Raw genomic sequence first — 16,978 nt, 5'->3', positions numbered from 1 at the left:
CTCTGTCTGACTTGTGTCACTTAGCATAATGCCCTCCAAGTCCATCCATGCTGCTGCAAAGGCAAAATTTCTTTCTTTTTTATGGCTGAAGAATATTGCATTGTGTATATATACTACATCTTCTTTGTCCATTCATCTGTTGATGGACACTTAGGTTGCTTCCGTGTCTTGGCAATTGTAAGTAATGCTGCAATGAACATTGGAGTACATGTGTCTTTTCCAATTGGTGTTTTTGTTTTTTTCAGATATATACCCAAGAGTGAAATTGCTGGGTCATTCTATTAGAGTAGTTCTATTTTTAGTTTTTTGAAAAACTTCCATACTTTTTTCCACAGTGGTTGCACCAATCTATATTCCCACCAGCAGTGTATGAGAGTTCCCTTTTCTCCACATCCTCGCCAACATTTGTTAGTTGTGTTCTTTTCGATGATGGCCATTCTGACATGTGTGAGGGGATATCTCATTGTGGTTTTGATTTGCATTTCTCTGGTAATTAGTGATGTTGAGCATCTTTTTCATGTGCCTGTTGGCCATCTGCATTTCCTCTTTGGAAAAATGTTCAGTTCTTCTGCCCATTTTTTATCAGGTTGTTTATTTCTTTGATGTTGAATTCTATGAGCTGTTTATATATGTTGGATATTAACCCCTTATTGGTCATTTCATTTGCAAATATTTTCTCCCATTCAGTAGGTTGTCTTTTCGTTTTGTCAGCGGTTTCCTTTGCTATGCAAAAGCTCTTAAGCTTAATTAGATCCCATTTGTTTATTTTTGCTTTTCTTTGCTTTAGGAGACGGATCCAAAAAATATTGCTACGATTTATGTCAGAGAGTGTGTTGCCTATGTTTTCCTCTGGGAGTTTTATAGTATCTGGTCTTACGTTTAGGTCTTTAATCCATTTTGAGCTTATTTTTGTGTGTGGTGTTAGGGAGTGTTCTCGTTTCATCCTTTTACATGTAGCTGTCCAGTTTTCCCAGCACCACTTATTGAAGAGGCTGTCCTTTCTCCATTGTATATTCTTGCCTCCTTTGTTGTTGATCAGTTGTTGGTCCTGAGTTTTGCAAACACGTACAGACTTGATTTGTCAAAATAGCTGGAGTTGAGCAGCCTCAGGTTGACTGGCCAACCAGACTCACAAGTGAGTGTGAATTAGACCCCAGTTCATGATTTTATAAGGAGAATTCTGCCTGTGGTGGACTGCTCTGTTGATTATTTCCCTGGAACACAGTCCGTGAGGGTTGCTGGATTACCATTAGAGGGTTGGATTCCGAGCCGAGGGATGATCACAGTGGCTAATGTCGTCATGTCATGGCCCCCACTTTTATCTGGACACAGTAGGCTGCCCCTCAGTAGTCTGTTTACTTGGGGAAAACCCATCGTGTCTGCTGTTGATTTTTCCTGTCCTGACTCCGTGTAGGCCAACCCCTTTGTATTAACCTACCCTTTGTCCTGTCAGCCCCTACCATGCAGTGGGTTAAGTTCTATCAGGAATAAACAGCCAGGATTTGCCTTAATGTTTCCCGAGTCTTCCCCAAGAGCTCACTGGCAGACAGGTCAGGGAGAGTGGCTACCGTTGATGCTGATTTCATCCACTGTGCCTTGCGTTCACGAATTTAACTTTCCAGGGATAAATATCTCCCATTCCTGAATTGCCCTGTTCGCTCAGAGCCTATAAAGACATCTAGGCTACCCTTCTCAAAATTCTCTTTCAACTGATTTATGGTAGACCCAGGGCATCCAATATCTTTTTTCAAGCCCCCCAATTTATTCTAGTTGAGCACCAAGACTAAGCCTCCTGAAATCCTCATTCCCAGGCTGGGTGATCTGCAGATAAACCTTCAGGCCTTGGTGATGTCTTGCAGGTCTCTGAGCAGAGACACGATACCACGGAAGGCTGGTTCACAAAGACGAGTCTATGGGTAGAAAAGTGATGGGATCTTGAGCAAATCAGATACGTAGTGAGGTTATGAGGGCCTGACCGGAGTTGGAAAGGCAAAGAGGAAACTGATGTGTGACATTCCATAAGCCTCTGAAGGAATTAAAGGAATAGGAAGTGAATGTGGACTCCAGGCAGTGCCAAGAGAAAGACACAACAGTTGTAGCTACATTAGTATCATTGACAATGATGAGCACCTGAAGACACAGGTATCCACCCACGAGCCCAGTAAATGAGCGACCCAAATCTGCTTAACTCAATAGTTTTCTGTGCTCCAGAATCCAGAATTTGGATTCGTGTTTTAGAATTGCATATGTGGTACCTTTGGACCTATCAGAGACATCTATGCAAATTTACTGAATAAAATAATCATGGTGTGGTAAGAGGGAAAGGAGAAACGGCAAGTTTTTCTCATATTCTCTACCATCTCTGCATCACCAGACCGGACCATGGCACTGTGGCCAGAGGCATTGCTGCAGCCCTTGCCAGCTGACCTCTGTAAAGACTTACAGGGTCTTAGAGAACATTTATGTGGCAGTTTTATTGCCGCCATCAAAAGTGGATTCCGCTTTTGGCCTGCATCCGTTCTTGCTGTCCTAGCGCGTTTAAAAAAACGTGATGTGGATTTGAGAGCATCACATTTGATCCAGTTTCTGATTTTTTTTCCTTGAAATATTCTTAAGCAGTTGCTTTTCTGAAAAGTAGGGTGTTCTGTTCTTAGTGTATACAACATTTGCAAAGTCTTGGTAGGTTGTATCCTGAATACGTGCCAAATAAATATTTTTTTTAGAGATAAAGACGTGAGAGATCTTTTGAAGGCGCATCAAAAGAGTTGGTGACCGATTGAATATGAGAAGTTTCGTAGAGGAAAAGGAGATAGTTGTCACTATTGGATCTAAGATTTCTGAACTATCTTCTTCAAGAGACATTTTGGGTTTGGGATCCCTAAGATTTGCAGGAGTAAAGATTAAAGATTTAAATAATTTTAAAAATCAGATCACTTCTAATATTTGGCTTATGTCTTATCTCTGCTCTCTGCCTCAGCACTGTCAAGTGTCTCATGGATTCTCAAGCTGACTTCCTGTCTTTGATGTATTTCAGGAGCCTTTTATTATTAGCATTGGAACTCTTTTCTGTTTCTTTCGGTCCACCCAATTTCTTGTTTATCCCAGCACCAGCATCCTTTGAGGCTCCCTGTCCCTCTGGCCTGGCTTTGGGAGGCCCAGTTAGCTCACACCCCTGACGGTGGGGCCTGCATGAGGCCTGCCCTCTGGCTGTGGGTTTGAAGAGCTGGGGGCTCACGTGTGCCCTTCTACCCCAAGTTCCCTGACCAGGCTTCGTCAAGGAGTGTTATTCAGGAAGCCTGACTCATTAGCTAATTAATATATTATCTATAACCATAATAATAACCCCTTTTTAAGTATTTGCTTTGTAGCTCAGCATCTTTTACTTATATCATTTACAACCTAGTAAACTAGGTATTACAACCCCCCTTTTTGCAGATCAGAGAACCGAGTCTCAGAGAGGTAATGAAACATGTTAAACGTCTCACATTTGAAATGTGGCAAAGCCATGCCTCAAGCCAGGACTGCCTGGCTCCCCTAGTACACTCTCTCCACTTTTCTCTGCTGCTTTGAGCCAGCAGGTGTCAGGTTGTCTGGTTAGTAACCTGTTACTGCCCATGGTCATGGGGTACAGTGGAAAGATCTCTGGGGTTGAGTCACGGGGTAGACTTGTTATTCTGTTCTGTCGAAAGTGTGCGACTTCTGCAAACCTCAGTCACTTCATCTGCAAAATGGGGATTAATACCTTAAAGGAAAGCTATTGAATGAGGAAATACATATAAAAATTGTTTTTAACTGTTAAGGAGTGATGTAAAATACCTGGTAGTAACAGTAAAAGGAATTGCAGAGCTAATAAGTAGCTGAGCTGGGGCTGAAACTTGGTGTTCAGACTAAACATTGGGTTTTTCCTATTGCATCAGGCTGGGCCAACGTGAGCATTGCCCCGGGGCCACTTTCTTGGCAGACCATAGGTGATAATTGTGTCTGCCTGACAATACTAATTGATTTGGAAGAAATAACAGTTGTCTTATCTCACTTTCCTCATTATGTTAATGAATTTTTATCATTTACTCAGTCGTGTTGGCATGTCTGTCTGGTTTTGTATTTTATACTTCCAGCCGTTGCATGTACTTGAGGCTCTACTTTTCAGTGTCATCACAAGCTCTGACAGATCACCCCTTTCTCTCCAGCCCTGGAACCCTTCAGATGGGCAACAGAGATGCTTCACTTCAGACTTATTTCTTTCCCAGATCCAGTAGGGCTGCCAGGAAGGGTGTGTGTGAATTGAGTCTTTGGAGAAGTCTGTCCAGAATCTTCTTTGATGTGTTTCTCCTTCTCGATTGCATCTTGTCTTGTGAGCACAGTGATGCAGGCTATTATTACTTGTTAGCTCCGACTGTGTGTGAGATAATAAGTGTTTTGGCAGAAGCCTTGCTTCAAGGGGTGTGTATCAGTAAAAACTCAGTAACTAAAAGTTTGATTATACTATGAACTGTGCTATTCATGGAGTTCTTTAGGACACTTCGTTGATTTTAATTGACTATCTAAATATAGACCTTCATCTGAAGCAGTATAGCTCAGGCTTCTGATTTAAACTATCTCAGGTCCTTTCCTAGTGACGCCATTCACTAGCTCTGTGTCCCTGAGCAAGCTGCTTAGCCTTTTTCATCAAATAATGGGAATAAGAATAGTCCCTACATCACAGGGCTATTATCCAGATCACATGATTGAAGCCCTTAGAGCAGTCCTTGGCATGCCTTACCCACCCAGCGGACACATGCTACAGTCAATACATCTGCAAAATTTTAGTTTGCTTTCAAATCTCCTTTGGAATTGATGTTATTTCTCATCTGGACTCTTTTCAGTCACCAATATGTTTATCTTTTATAACTGTAGAATTAGAAAAAAGTTTTTAAACGATCTCTGTGTTTTTTACCCTTGGGTTATACCTTCTGAAATAAGAGTCAAGTTTAATACGAATATGTTCCTATATAAAAAAAGAAAAAAGTCAGGTCTAAGAGAGTAGGACCCAGTGGGAATTTTCATAACTTCATTGTCTTATCAATCATTCACTCTGGGCAGGAATGCCGCCCTCTGATGCTTGCCTGTGCGTGTGCATGTACACACGCACACACACACACACACACGCACACACCCTCACACCCTCATTCCCCTACCTGGCTAACTTTATCTGTCTCGTTGAAATGTAAGTAGTGTGACTTGACTTAGCTTGTGCATTTCTTTAGGAATCTTTTCCTAATACAAATTCAGGAATCCCTAAAACTCTACCCATATCTCCAAGGTGTTATCACAGTGTTGGTGCACTTGCCCTCCAGGGCAGGAGACACATTTCATCCCAGCCTCGCCGTTGGCACGAGGAGGCACTTAGACAGTGCATGCTGGGTAAGCAAATGCACATACAAGTTTTGTTTTAAATTTTTATCCTTTCTAAAGTGCAAATAAATGTAAAGCAGGCAGAGCAGCATTTCAATTACATTAACTTGAACAGTTATAAGGGAACAACAGCTAGTGTGGTCAGAACCAGCAGAGAGATTTTGAGACTAGCAAGGGGGAGATAGGAGGAATGGTCGACTCTACCTATTCTCTGGGATACCCACCCCCAAATACGACTAAGATATTTTTACATTTGCTAGAATCAGTTGAACTGAATTGAAAACACTATTGATTTTTAAGTGTGGAATAACCTTCAGACTAAGAAAAACAATTATAGTCTTTGAATCCAATTATTAATGTATCATTATAAGTAGCTCCACCCCTACCCCACCCCACCCCCCCAACATTCTTTCCATTTCTTTGAAATTGTAGCATATGTTTCCATTTGTATAGTGAATGCAGTCAGAAACATTACATGATTTCCTATTTGAATTGATGTTTCCTATGAAATCTGTCTTGACTGCGTTTTACATTTGTTTAGCTGGTTCCCAGCCAGCTATATGAGAACTAGGGAGTTTGTCAGAAATCCTTATTTCTAGGCCCTGTCCTTGGAGACCAGGATTCAGCAGGTCTGAAGACAGGCCCAGACATGGGCATTTTTTAAGTACTTTGAGGATTCTGATAGGCTGCTGGACTTAGGGACCACTGGGACATTTTTCTAATTTTAAGGCACATACATTTCTAGAGTCTTTTTTGGTCCACTTTAGTAGTCAAGTGAAGGCACTTAAGAAAGGCCTTATAACCATAGACAAAGCAAATTGCTCTAATTGCTGTGAGATGCAAAGCAAATAATTGCACATATGCTGTATAATCTGTCTGACACCTTCACATTCTTTTAACATGGGTTTTATTCCAGGGGAAGAAACAGTTTTTTCCCTGAAAGGGCCAATGTAATTATGGTTATGTATACTGTAAGCTTCAAGTAATTATGGAGCACTCCATTCTTGTACCATATTCTGAGCAAATTACCAGCCTCTGATCAATAAAATTTCTTTTTAAGCATCTGTAAATTGAATCCAAGAAATGAAAATTCCGATCAAAGTTCAGCCATAGCTAATTATTTTAAATCTTCTGAAAAATATCAGTGTTACTGAGAATGTAGATGTCCTATTAATGTACCTGGCATACTTATTTTAATATATGAAATGAGTTACTTTCCATTATTCTTCCTTTTTTTTTCTTTCAACAAAAGACACAAAATATTTTATGTCTATAATCATACTACTAACCAAAGACACAGTGGGGACATTACTGTACTTTCATTTAGTAATTCTAATAGGATTTATTGTTTTTTTTCCTTTTCTCTTTTACACACTCACAGCTTTCTCTAAGGAATTCTAAATACGAAAGTTGTTTACTCATGACATAGTAATAATCTAAAGAAATTAATCCTGTTGATTATCATTATGATGTGTGATTCCACTTTTTCTGGAAATGCTGGGGGGGGTTTTTTCTGTTTTTTTTCTGTTCCTCTTTTTTTATTTTTTTCCTTGGCCACACTGCACAGCATGTGGGACTACCCCAACCAGGGATCGAACACATGCCCCCTGCCATGGAAGCACAGAGTCTTAACCACTGGACCACCAGGGAAGTCCCATATTTTTTAAAAATATGAACTATATGGGTAATTGTCTCTCTCAAAACTTTAAACCTTAAGAGAAATCACATCAAAAGAAACAAGAATCGTCCAGATATCAGCCCCCCAACAAGTCAGAACTGTTTCTTTTTCCTTGTTCCATTTCTGTTCTTGTCCATACATTATTTTTACATAGTTGTAATCACGTTATAGGTACAGTGTCTTCTGCTTATGTTGTCACTTAGCCTTTATTGCATTGTTTTTATGTTGCCACATAGTTTTCTAATTATTTTAAATGTCTGTGTAATATTATATAGGCTGGTTGTACCATTGTACTCTTGGACTTTCCAGTATTCTTGAATGTTCACGTGATTTACAACATTATAAAATGGAGTTTCATTGTTAACAAACCTATGCTTCAAATGAGTGAGAGTGCATGTTTTGACCTTGGATCTAGGGTATAAATCTTCTGATTACATGGACCATTTGAACAGATAACTTCCTCATGGAGCTGAAATATTTATTATACCTACCTGTGCCTGTGAGTAAGCATGGCTCTGCAATCAGTGTGACACGTCATCCCAGGCTCATTGGTTTTCTACTTTCCGCCATATCTTATGAAATACCAGTTTGGTTTCTGCATTCATGTGACCTGGAAGTCAGGAGCTGAGTACTAGGATGCTGAATGGTTGCACAGATGGAGTCAGACCTTTAGAAGTCCTCACAGAGGATGGTTCCCTCATTCTTCCCTATAATCTCTCTAATTAAGCATATAACATATTAGTTCAAAGAAATTCAACAGAGTTTTGAGTTTTGCTATGGTGGTGACTCTAATCCTCGTTTTGTTTTGTTTTGAAAGAGCAAATTATTTCCAAATTTATTTCAGTTTCCTTTTGGGGATGGGGGCCACCTGGCTTGGTTGGACCCTAAGCAAGTGTTTGCTCTTTTCTTGAGTACCTAAGCAATTGGTAACAGTTCATTAGGTTGGGTGTTCACAGAATATTTGCTCTGTACCCCAAAATTCTTGATCACCGATAGCAAACAAAAATAGTGTCTTAGGAACTCACAGCAGCCTGAATTTTTCATGTTAAATTTCACCATGATTTTTCATGATAATGGATTCCTTTCATCTAATTCTATCATGGAAGTACAAAGGCTACCAATAGAGAGATGAGAAATCTGACTGACTTAAGCATGTTTTGAATTGAGGTCGCCATCAGTTCAAGGGGATTTTGGGGGAAGAAACGGGAATTTTGAAGATCTGACTATACGGTATTAACAAAAGGCTTTCCCTATGCAGTAAGGCCACCAAACGGAAGTAGTCTTTGTTATGCAGGATGTGATTAATATTACCTCATCATTTAATTTTAGAACTTCTAAAATAAAGTTGCTTGCATCAGTTCAAGGCTGGTTTGAAACCAGAGAGTGCCTACTTTTTCTTTTTTTTAATTAGAGAAGAGATATGTGATTACTAAAAGTTTGGAAAATAATGAACTGAAAGAAGTCTCCCACAGTATCTTTTCCTTTACCAAAACCTCTGCTAATATTTTTCTTAGGTGCTTTTTTTCCTTTACAGTTTTTTAACCCTGTTTTACATGTAATCTGAATCTGATCTATTTCACATAACACTACTTCGTGTGCTTTTCTCCCGCAGTGTTTACAATCTTCCTGTCAGTTGTAATCTGTCTAGTCTGTCCTTCTGATGTTCCATAACGTTCCTGTTCATGCTTCCTCCTATTATTGGGCATTTAGAATGCTGAATTGTCTGTCCCGTACACAGTGATGGTTATCAGAACACTGGCCCACACACCATGTTAATAGTGATCATACAAGTCAGGGAGGTAACCTGATCCTGCTGTGATTTAACTTTCTCAACCAGTATTGTGCATTTTTTACTGAATTCCTTTCTGCCTGTTTCCTTTTGTTTTGGGTTTTGTTTTGAGGGGGTCTTTTCAGAGGAAAGGGAGCTGGTCATGAGCCACTTCACAGGTGGGTATTTTTGTCTTTCTTTCCTTAGTGGTGAAAGTGGTGCTGGAAAGACCGTGGCTGCCAAATACATCATGAGCTACATCTCCAGGGTGTCTGGAGGAGGCCCCAAAGTCCAGGTGAGCTGGTGCTAGGGCCCATTGTGAGACTTTGCGCTGTGTGAAAGTAAGAGGCTCCGTTTGCTGTTTCAAAAAGAATTTTTCTTCCACAGGGAAGACGTTGGTTTTATAACCAAGAAACTTGAAATATGCAGAGAAACAGCATGTTATGGGCTGGAGATGCCTAATATGTAATGAGTATTATATACAATCGATGAAAAGGTCACAAATCCAGAAGTAAAACAGACAAAGGGCACGAGAGCCATCTCACAGAAAAGGAAATATAAATGACTCTTAAAACATGAATATATGTGCACCCCCGTGATAATAAGAGAAATGCAAATTAAAATTACATTGAAAAACTATTTCTTAACTGTCAAAATGGCAACAATTTTGTAGTATTTTAAACACTCTGCTGGTAAAAACATAGGGGCGTAGACTCTCTAACACATTACTGGTAGGAACATGAACTGGTACACTGCTGTGGAGGCCATTTCGGCAATATTTTTCAAATCTATAAGCATACACCCTTTGACTCATCAATTCTGCTTGGGAGAATTTAACCTTTAGGTGTCCTGAAATGTATACAAAATGATAACATGTGTAAAGATCTTTGATGTGACATTTTTTGATGATGGAGAAGACTGGAGATAGATGCTCATCAGTTGCTGATATAATTTATGGGGAAATAATTTATGGTTCATAATAGACTAGAATATTAGACAGCCATAAAAAAAATGAAGTTTCAGGTACTGATGGGGACTGATCTTCAAGCTATATCATGAATTGCAAAAAGCAAAGTTCAGAATATTGCCTATAATGTGCTACCACTTGAGAAAAAGGAGAACATATATTTATAATATTTACATTTGTTTGCATATGTATAGCATAGCTCTAGAGCCATACATAAGAAATTGATAATAGTGATTTCTCCAGGGAGGAAACTGGGAGACTGGGGTAGGGGCATCTGTCCATGTAGAACCTCGCAAACCTTTTATTTTTTATGTTACTTTATTTTTTTGATAGGTAAGAGATGGATTTATTTAGAGAGAGAACACATTCCATAGGCAGAATGCGGTCTGTCTTAGAAAGTGAGAGTGGCTGCGAACCTTTCATTTTCTGAACGATGTGAATAAATCTCCCAATTCAAAAAATTTACAAAGATTTTTAAATGGAGAAAGGAAAGGAAGGAGGAAGGATTAGAGCATTAGCAGGAAACATTAGGAAAGGGGGGAAACCCAGAGAACGAGGACACAGGAGAGGGAGAAAGAAAAGGGGGGGATTATAGTATGGGCAGAGAAGGGGCAGGTTCAAGAGGACAGTATGAAGGAAGCAGTAGATAACAGCCTTTTCTGTCTTGTGTTTTACTCGTTGTGGTAGTGGAATCAGCATCAGCAGGACTGGTGAAGCCCCCCACCCCCACCCCCAGAGAGTAGTGGAGGATGGCTATGGGGGCCAAGGTCCACAGGGGGCTGCCCAAACTCACACTGCTCATCACTGGCACAGACTGCTGGGAACTTTTATTATTATTATTATTAGAAATCATGATGCAAGGTAGATTTCACCCTAAAGATTAATTTTTTAGTTAGAATCATTTAATGTGATGTTATTGCCATAGTCAGCTGTAGACTTTAAAAAGACACATCGAGGGCTTCCCTGGTGGCGCAGTGGTTGGGAGTCCGCCTGCCGATGCGGGGGACACGGGTTCGTGCCCCGGTCCGGGGGGATCCCACGTGCCGCGGAGCGGCTGGGCCCGTGAGCCATGGCCGCTGAGCCTGCGCGTCTGGAGCCTGTGCTCCGCAGCGGGAGAGGCCGCGGCGGTGGGAGGCCCGCGTACCGCAAAAAAAAAAAAAAAAAAAAAAAGACATCGAAATTCTGTTTATTATGGCTCTGTCTACTAAATCAATAGTGCTCCATCCTGTCCTGGGGGATCAGAAAGCTTAAGGCGGAGGCCAGTATTCCTTACACAGAGTAAAAGGGTCTTAGAGTGGCCTCCTCTACCAAATGAAAGGAAGAGCTAGAGCAGCACCATCCAGTAGAAAGATGGTGCATGTCACATGCATAATTTAAAATTGAATAGTTACAGTAAAAAAAAAAGTAAAAAGCATATGAAATGAACTTTTAAAATATATTTTATTTAACCCAATATATCCCCATATTATTTCAGCATATAATTACTAATCAATTAATGAGCTATTTTACATTCCTTTGTGTCCTAAATCTTTGGAATCCAGTGTGTGTTCTACACTTACAGCACATCTCGGTTGGGACTGGCCATGTTGCATGGGCTCAGCAGCTTCCATGTTGGACAGTGGGTACAGCCCTAGGACTTAGGTTGATATGGTACAGTCCACTTGGTTTTCTCCATTTGTGTGATCATCCCCTATCCGTAGAAGATGGACATGGAGCCAGGAATCCAGGATGCTCTTTTGTGTATGGGCTGCTCCTTTAATTCACTCTTTCTCTTTTCCCCCTATATGCTTACCACATGCCACAAAATTCTGTTGGACATCTTGATAGTTGATGGGAGGGATGGATGGATACATGCATAAAGATTCCCAGTTACAAAGACAATAATTAAAGAAGGAAAGAGACAAGGAAGGGTCTTTCTTTTGTTCTGTCCCTACAAGAAGTTGAGTGTTGATAAATGGTGTAGGCATGCCTGGCCATCAGACAACAAGTATGAAAGATTAATGAAGACCCACAAAGTCAAAATTAATTTTTCAAAGAAAAGCAAATTTTGTATAAATCCATGAGTTTTTAAAGGAGAAGGATGCTTAGAAGTATCTTTCTAAGCTTTGAAACCGACTTCATGGTGGGACCATCCATGATTTACTCTTCCTTCCATTGCTAACGACGTGTGCCTGGTTGATAGAATTCCAGTTCTCAGTCCTCTTCTGAATGTCCAGGCGGTGGCAGAGGAGCACTTTGGCTGTTACATAGTTAGTAGTTAGTGCCTTCATCTAGTCCTGTTTGCTGCAGGCGACGACCTAGTGGCCAGACTGCAGACGTTTCATGTTGATTTTTCTCTTCCTGTTTTCCTATGAGGACAAGGATACAGAGCTCTTGGCTTGAAATTAGTCAGTAGCTAAAGAGCACAAGCCAGAGACTTGTTATTTCTGGAACATGTTTAACCATAGCATGTGAATAATTAGAAGTACAAGGAATGACTCACTTGTTCAAAATCCTCTCCAACATCAACTCCTATCTGTTGAGCTGCCTTGGCCCATGGGGTGTTCTGTACTTTTCAGTCTGACATCAAATTGGGGTGTATGAAAACCAAATTCTTCCCCTCCAGTAGGCCAGGAATTGTTCCACACAATCCAGTGTCGGCCCTTGTTGCTCAAGTGGGAAAGAACTGGCAAAACCCGCAGCACCGGGGAGCTGGTTCGAAATGCAGACTCTCGGGCCCCACCTCAGACCTACTGAATCAGCATCTGCATTGTAATGAGATTCCCAGGTGATTCACACACATGAAAGTTCGGGAAGCACAAGACTGTGTCCGCAGCTTTGTTTGGGGAGGAGAAACTGTTTCATTTCCCTCAAGGTGCCTCTCACTTGCAGTGAAGAGAGGGAGTGCGGGATGCAGTAGGTGGGGAGAGAAGTTGAGTAGAACAGGAGTAGTGACAGTAAAGCCAGAACCCAAGGAGATGCCGTGTCCTGCCATGATGCCCCGTACACAGGGAGCACGGGATGAAGGCGCAGCATCCGATTTGGCAACCCAGTCTGGGAACGTTTGCAGATCCTGATTTACGGTGGCACCCTGGCTCTACAGAATCCTGCGTCAAGACAAGGGAGCTGGAAGGCATGACCACACAAACGGGGTTAGGTCTGTCAAGAGGAAAGAGTAAATCCTCCGGAAATCCCAGGGACTTGGATTTGAGGCCTCTCCCCTTCACCACCTTCAGAAACCACGTCCTTGGGAAAGTCTGGCTTTACATCGTGGAGTAGGTGTTCGCATCTTCCTAACCTGTGGTCTTTTTGCTGTGACAGCACGTCAAGGACATCATCCTACAGTCCAACCCACTGCTGGAGGCCTTCGGGAATGCCAAGACGGTCCGGAACAACAACTCCAGCCGATTTGTGAGTTTCTTTCCTGTGATAGAGAATGTCACCTGATTGATGATGTTGACATTCCTGATTTAAGTCCTGTGGCCCCGAGGAAATAGGGGGTTTTCACACATCATCAGGAGGCTGCCTTTTCAATCTTTTCCTCATTTTCTCTAGCGGCGAGCTGCCAGGCTTCAATTTGCCCTTTGACTCAAGTTATTTTGGGGCCTTGGGGATGTAAATAAGATAATTTTTGAAACCAGTTCTCAATTTGAGGTGCCTTCCTAAGGAAAATGGAAGTGTCCGCTTTGGTCTTGGAGGAGTTTGCTTTGGGCCCTGGAGAAAAAGCCTTCTTTCCCTGACAAAGAACTGAGGAGACTAGATCCCATGTCTTGTCGCCTTGCTTTGCTTCATAGAACTTGGTCTGTGGACCCTGAAGGAAGCACTTTGATCCGGCACCCTGGAAAGAAACTTCCCCCTCTCTGTCAGCCAGAGGGAGTCGTCGGCTTCCCCCACCCCTCTTGGCTTTGTGTGTGCGTTTTTTGCATGTTCATGGGACATAATGACATCTGAAAGTGACTGGACTTAGCCTACAGATTCCTCCTAACGGGCCCACTTACCCAAGGGAATGAAAATATCAGGCGAATGCCTGCATGCCTATTGAGACGTTTTTCTGAGTGTCTCCCGAGGGGGTAAATTAGAAGGCTGGCAAGGACGAACGTGAATATATGCCCCTTGACAAAAAGCCACATTTACAAAGAAATGAATGTGTGCTCGGTAGCTCTGATTTATGTAGATTTTGTATCTTATCTCAACCATAGATTATGTCTGGCAGTAAAGCATTTAGGGAGCCATCTGTGAGGTGGATTCTGGACCGTTTTAAAATAAATAAGTGAGAATTTTGGAGAAAAACGGTTTCTTTTTTACCCTTCTGTTTTGGAAGGAAGCTTCCCTTTCCAAGAGAATTCTTGCTCAGTTCTCATGCAGTAATTGGTGAGCTCCCTGGTGAGTTGTATCTGTCAGAATTATCCTCGCTTTCCTCGCTGTTCAGTATTTTTCAAACTACTTATTTGTTCATCTCTCATTTTTCTGCTCAATGCCAGTTGCCCATCTCAATCTGCCTTGTAAAGATGGACTTGACCAAAGTTAACTCTCTAGCTACCCATCCCCCTTCTTTTGCCTTCCTTAGAGAGCAGGAAGATAACCGTATCAATATTTTCCTTGATATTTCCAATATAAATTATTTTTTATCCTTGGACAAGGAGGCTACAGCAGTCAGTTTTTGTAAAGCAAAACAAAAATACCCAGCATTTATTATTTTTCTGATTACAGAATTTCGTACAACCCTGATGGTAAGATGGGAGAACTGTACGGAAAGGCAGTTCTCTCTCTCATACACACACGCACGTGCACACGTGCACACACGTAGTGGAGTCTGGTGGGGCATCAAAAGATGTTCTCATTAATCATAAGAGAAATGTAAATTAAAACCATATATCATTTTCTGTCTCTCAGATCATGAAACATTAAGGAGAAAAGACGCTATTGGTTGAAGACTGACACCTCCCAGGAGAGCGATTTGGCAATTCTTATCAAAGTTTAAAAGACTCATTGTCTTTGACCCAACAATACTTTTAGGGTATAATATCCACGTTTCCTGTTAATAATGATTTATTTTAAAAGATATCCATAATGTTAAATCTTTTTAAAAAGGTTACAAAACAATATCTATAATATGGTCCTATTTATTTTAAAATGCACATTTTTGTAAAGCATAATTAAGGTGTCTGCAAATCCACGTTTGAATATCCTATTACAGTGATTAGTAGGAAGAGGCAGAAGTGGCATCGGGGTGGGCTTATGGGTAATTTCACTTAAAATGTATATGTAGTGTGAATTATAAAAATTCATGTATTTCCACTTATAAATCTTTCCAAGTTTTAAGAACTACATTATGAAATATTTCAAATACTATTTTAAAATAATACAGTGAACATTGGGGTACCCAGTACCTAACTTAAGAAATAGAACATTACCAAGAGTTGAGGTTTCTTTTCATTTACTAATGGAAATATCATATCCTTCTTTATACAGTTTCCTCTTTCCCCCAGGCTGCTTTACAACAAAACTAAACTTTTTGCTCTCTCCTAAGGGATTTTGCCTTTTATATTACAATTTTGAGTTGTGTATAAGCATTTCTGTTACATTAGAACAGTGATTCTCAAACTTGGCCACATATAAAAAACACCCAGGCTTTTTACAGCTACTCCTGTCTGGGTGCCAGTCCCTAGCGACTGACTTACTTGTCTGGGGTGGCATCAGGAAGCACTTCTTTTTCTTTCTTTCTTTTTTTAAATTTAATTTAATTTTAATATTTATTTATTTGGTTGCACTGGGTCTTAGTTGCGGCAGGCAGGCTCCTTAGGCATGGCTTGCTGGCTCCTTAGTTGCAGTACGTGGGCTCCTTAGTTGTAGCATGCGAACTCGTAGTTGCAGCATGTGAACTCTTAGTTGTGGCATGCATGTGGGATCTAGTTCCCTGACCAAGGATCGGACCCGGGCCCCCCGCTTTGGGAGTGCAGAGTCTTATCCCCTGCGCCACCAGGGAAGTCACCCTAGGGCAGCATTTCTTAAAGGCTCCGCAGGTCTTTCTAACATGTAGCCAAGGTTGTGAACCATTTCCAGAAGGACTTGAGAGTTTGCCGTTTACCACATCTGCCCTTCCTGGATTTGATGTCCTGTTTTGTTTCATTTCCATCCCCAGGTTGACGGGGAATGGCAGTGGGGTGGTAGGGTTGTACACAGATGGGCACTGAATTATTCCCCTCAGAACGTGGCCAAAGGGAAAGATGGCGAAGGACGGCCACGGTAGGAAGCAGAGGGGTCTTGTTAGCAGACTTTTCTCATGAACCACCGTAATTCGGGATAGCTGCGGTTTGTGGTGCTGCTGGATGTTTATTTTGGGGTTTATTTTTGGGAGAGGAAGGAGTCAGCAGAGTAAAACAACTAGACAGTTAGATGGTGGCTTTCCTTTGTAGCCTTTTTGATACCTGGAATTGGCGAATACCTTAGCAGGAACACAGCAGGTACTAGGTGCTGTCGGCAGCAGGAAAAACACGCAGCAGGCTTTTCTTCTCCTCAGTGAGTTTATGGTTCTAGTTGGAGACTTGCTGCTTGGCAGGCTTCAGCCCTGAGATGGGGGGGTTTCATCGGCATACACGTTTTAAAAATATTAAATGTGAATGCAGTTAGGCTGGGCATGCTCTCGAGTCTGACCCTAGGCCACACCACTCCCTAAAACCCACATTTTCATCTTTTTCTTCATTTATATTTGCCCTCTTGGACCTTCCTGAGGACTGGAGAGAAACTAGATTGTAGTGGGGGAAAAAAAATCATTTACTTAACAGTCTGGACACCTTTTTCAGCTACTCTCCAGGGTTTTATTCTCTTTTGTTCCCTATTAGCAGTAATTTAAAAGGAAGTATTAACAACAGTAGCAAAAATCCCCACACCCATAACTAGCTGGAAAGGACTTATAACCAAGTGTTTTTATTTTACATAAGCATATTAGATGCTCCAGAGGTAAAAGGGGATTGCTTTTGCTCAAAGCCATTAAAGTAAGTCTGCCCAAGGGAAAATTTGCTTCCTCTGAAAGAGGCAGATAGAGTTCACTCTTGTTAGATCAAGGGGACCATGTGACTTTCTGTCCTATTCTTTACAGCTTCCGGTTTAGCAGGCAAGCACCTACTGGGGGAAAATGGGAAGGGATATAGTGAGCGTATCCTTATTTAGTCAGGTTAGAATGATAGATTCTCTC

General features: G+C 41.3%; 1 protein-coding gene across 4 annotated transcripts in view; it reads left to right on the top strand.

Moving 5' to 3' along the window:
- Positions 1 to 16,978, top strand: part of MYO1E (myosin IE) — a 205,057-nt gene that overhangs the window by 111,705 nt on the left and 76,374 nt on the right. For all 4 annotated transcript variants that reach the window (XM_027123173.1, XM_027123174.1, XM_027123171.1 and 1 more), the window contains exons 5-6: positions 9,045 to 9,132; positions 13,105 to 13,194. In XM_027123173.1, coding sequence (XP_026978974.1) covers positions 9,045 to 9,132; positions 13,105 to 13,194 — 178 coding nt within the window. The remainder of the gene's footprint in view (positions 1 to 9,044; positions 9,133 to 13,104; positions 13,195 to 16,978) is intronic.

Source organism: Aethalodelphis obliquidens, unplaced genomic scaffold (assembly GCF_003676395.1).
Source record: "Aethalodelphis obliquidens isolate GAN/ISIS:26980383/991018 unplaced genomic scaffold, ASM367639v1 scaffold26, whole genome shotgun sequence".
In the NCBI taxonomy this organism is placed as follows: Eukaryota; Metazoa; Chordata; class Mammalia; order Artiodactyla; family Delphinidae; genus Aethalodelphis; species Aethalodelphis obliquidens.
Note: the sequence above shows the minus strand (reverse complement) of the source record. Positions and strands in the feature narration are given on the sequence as shown.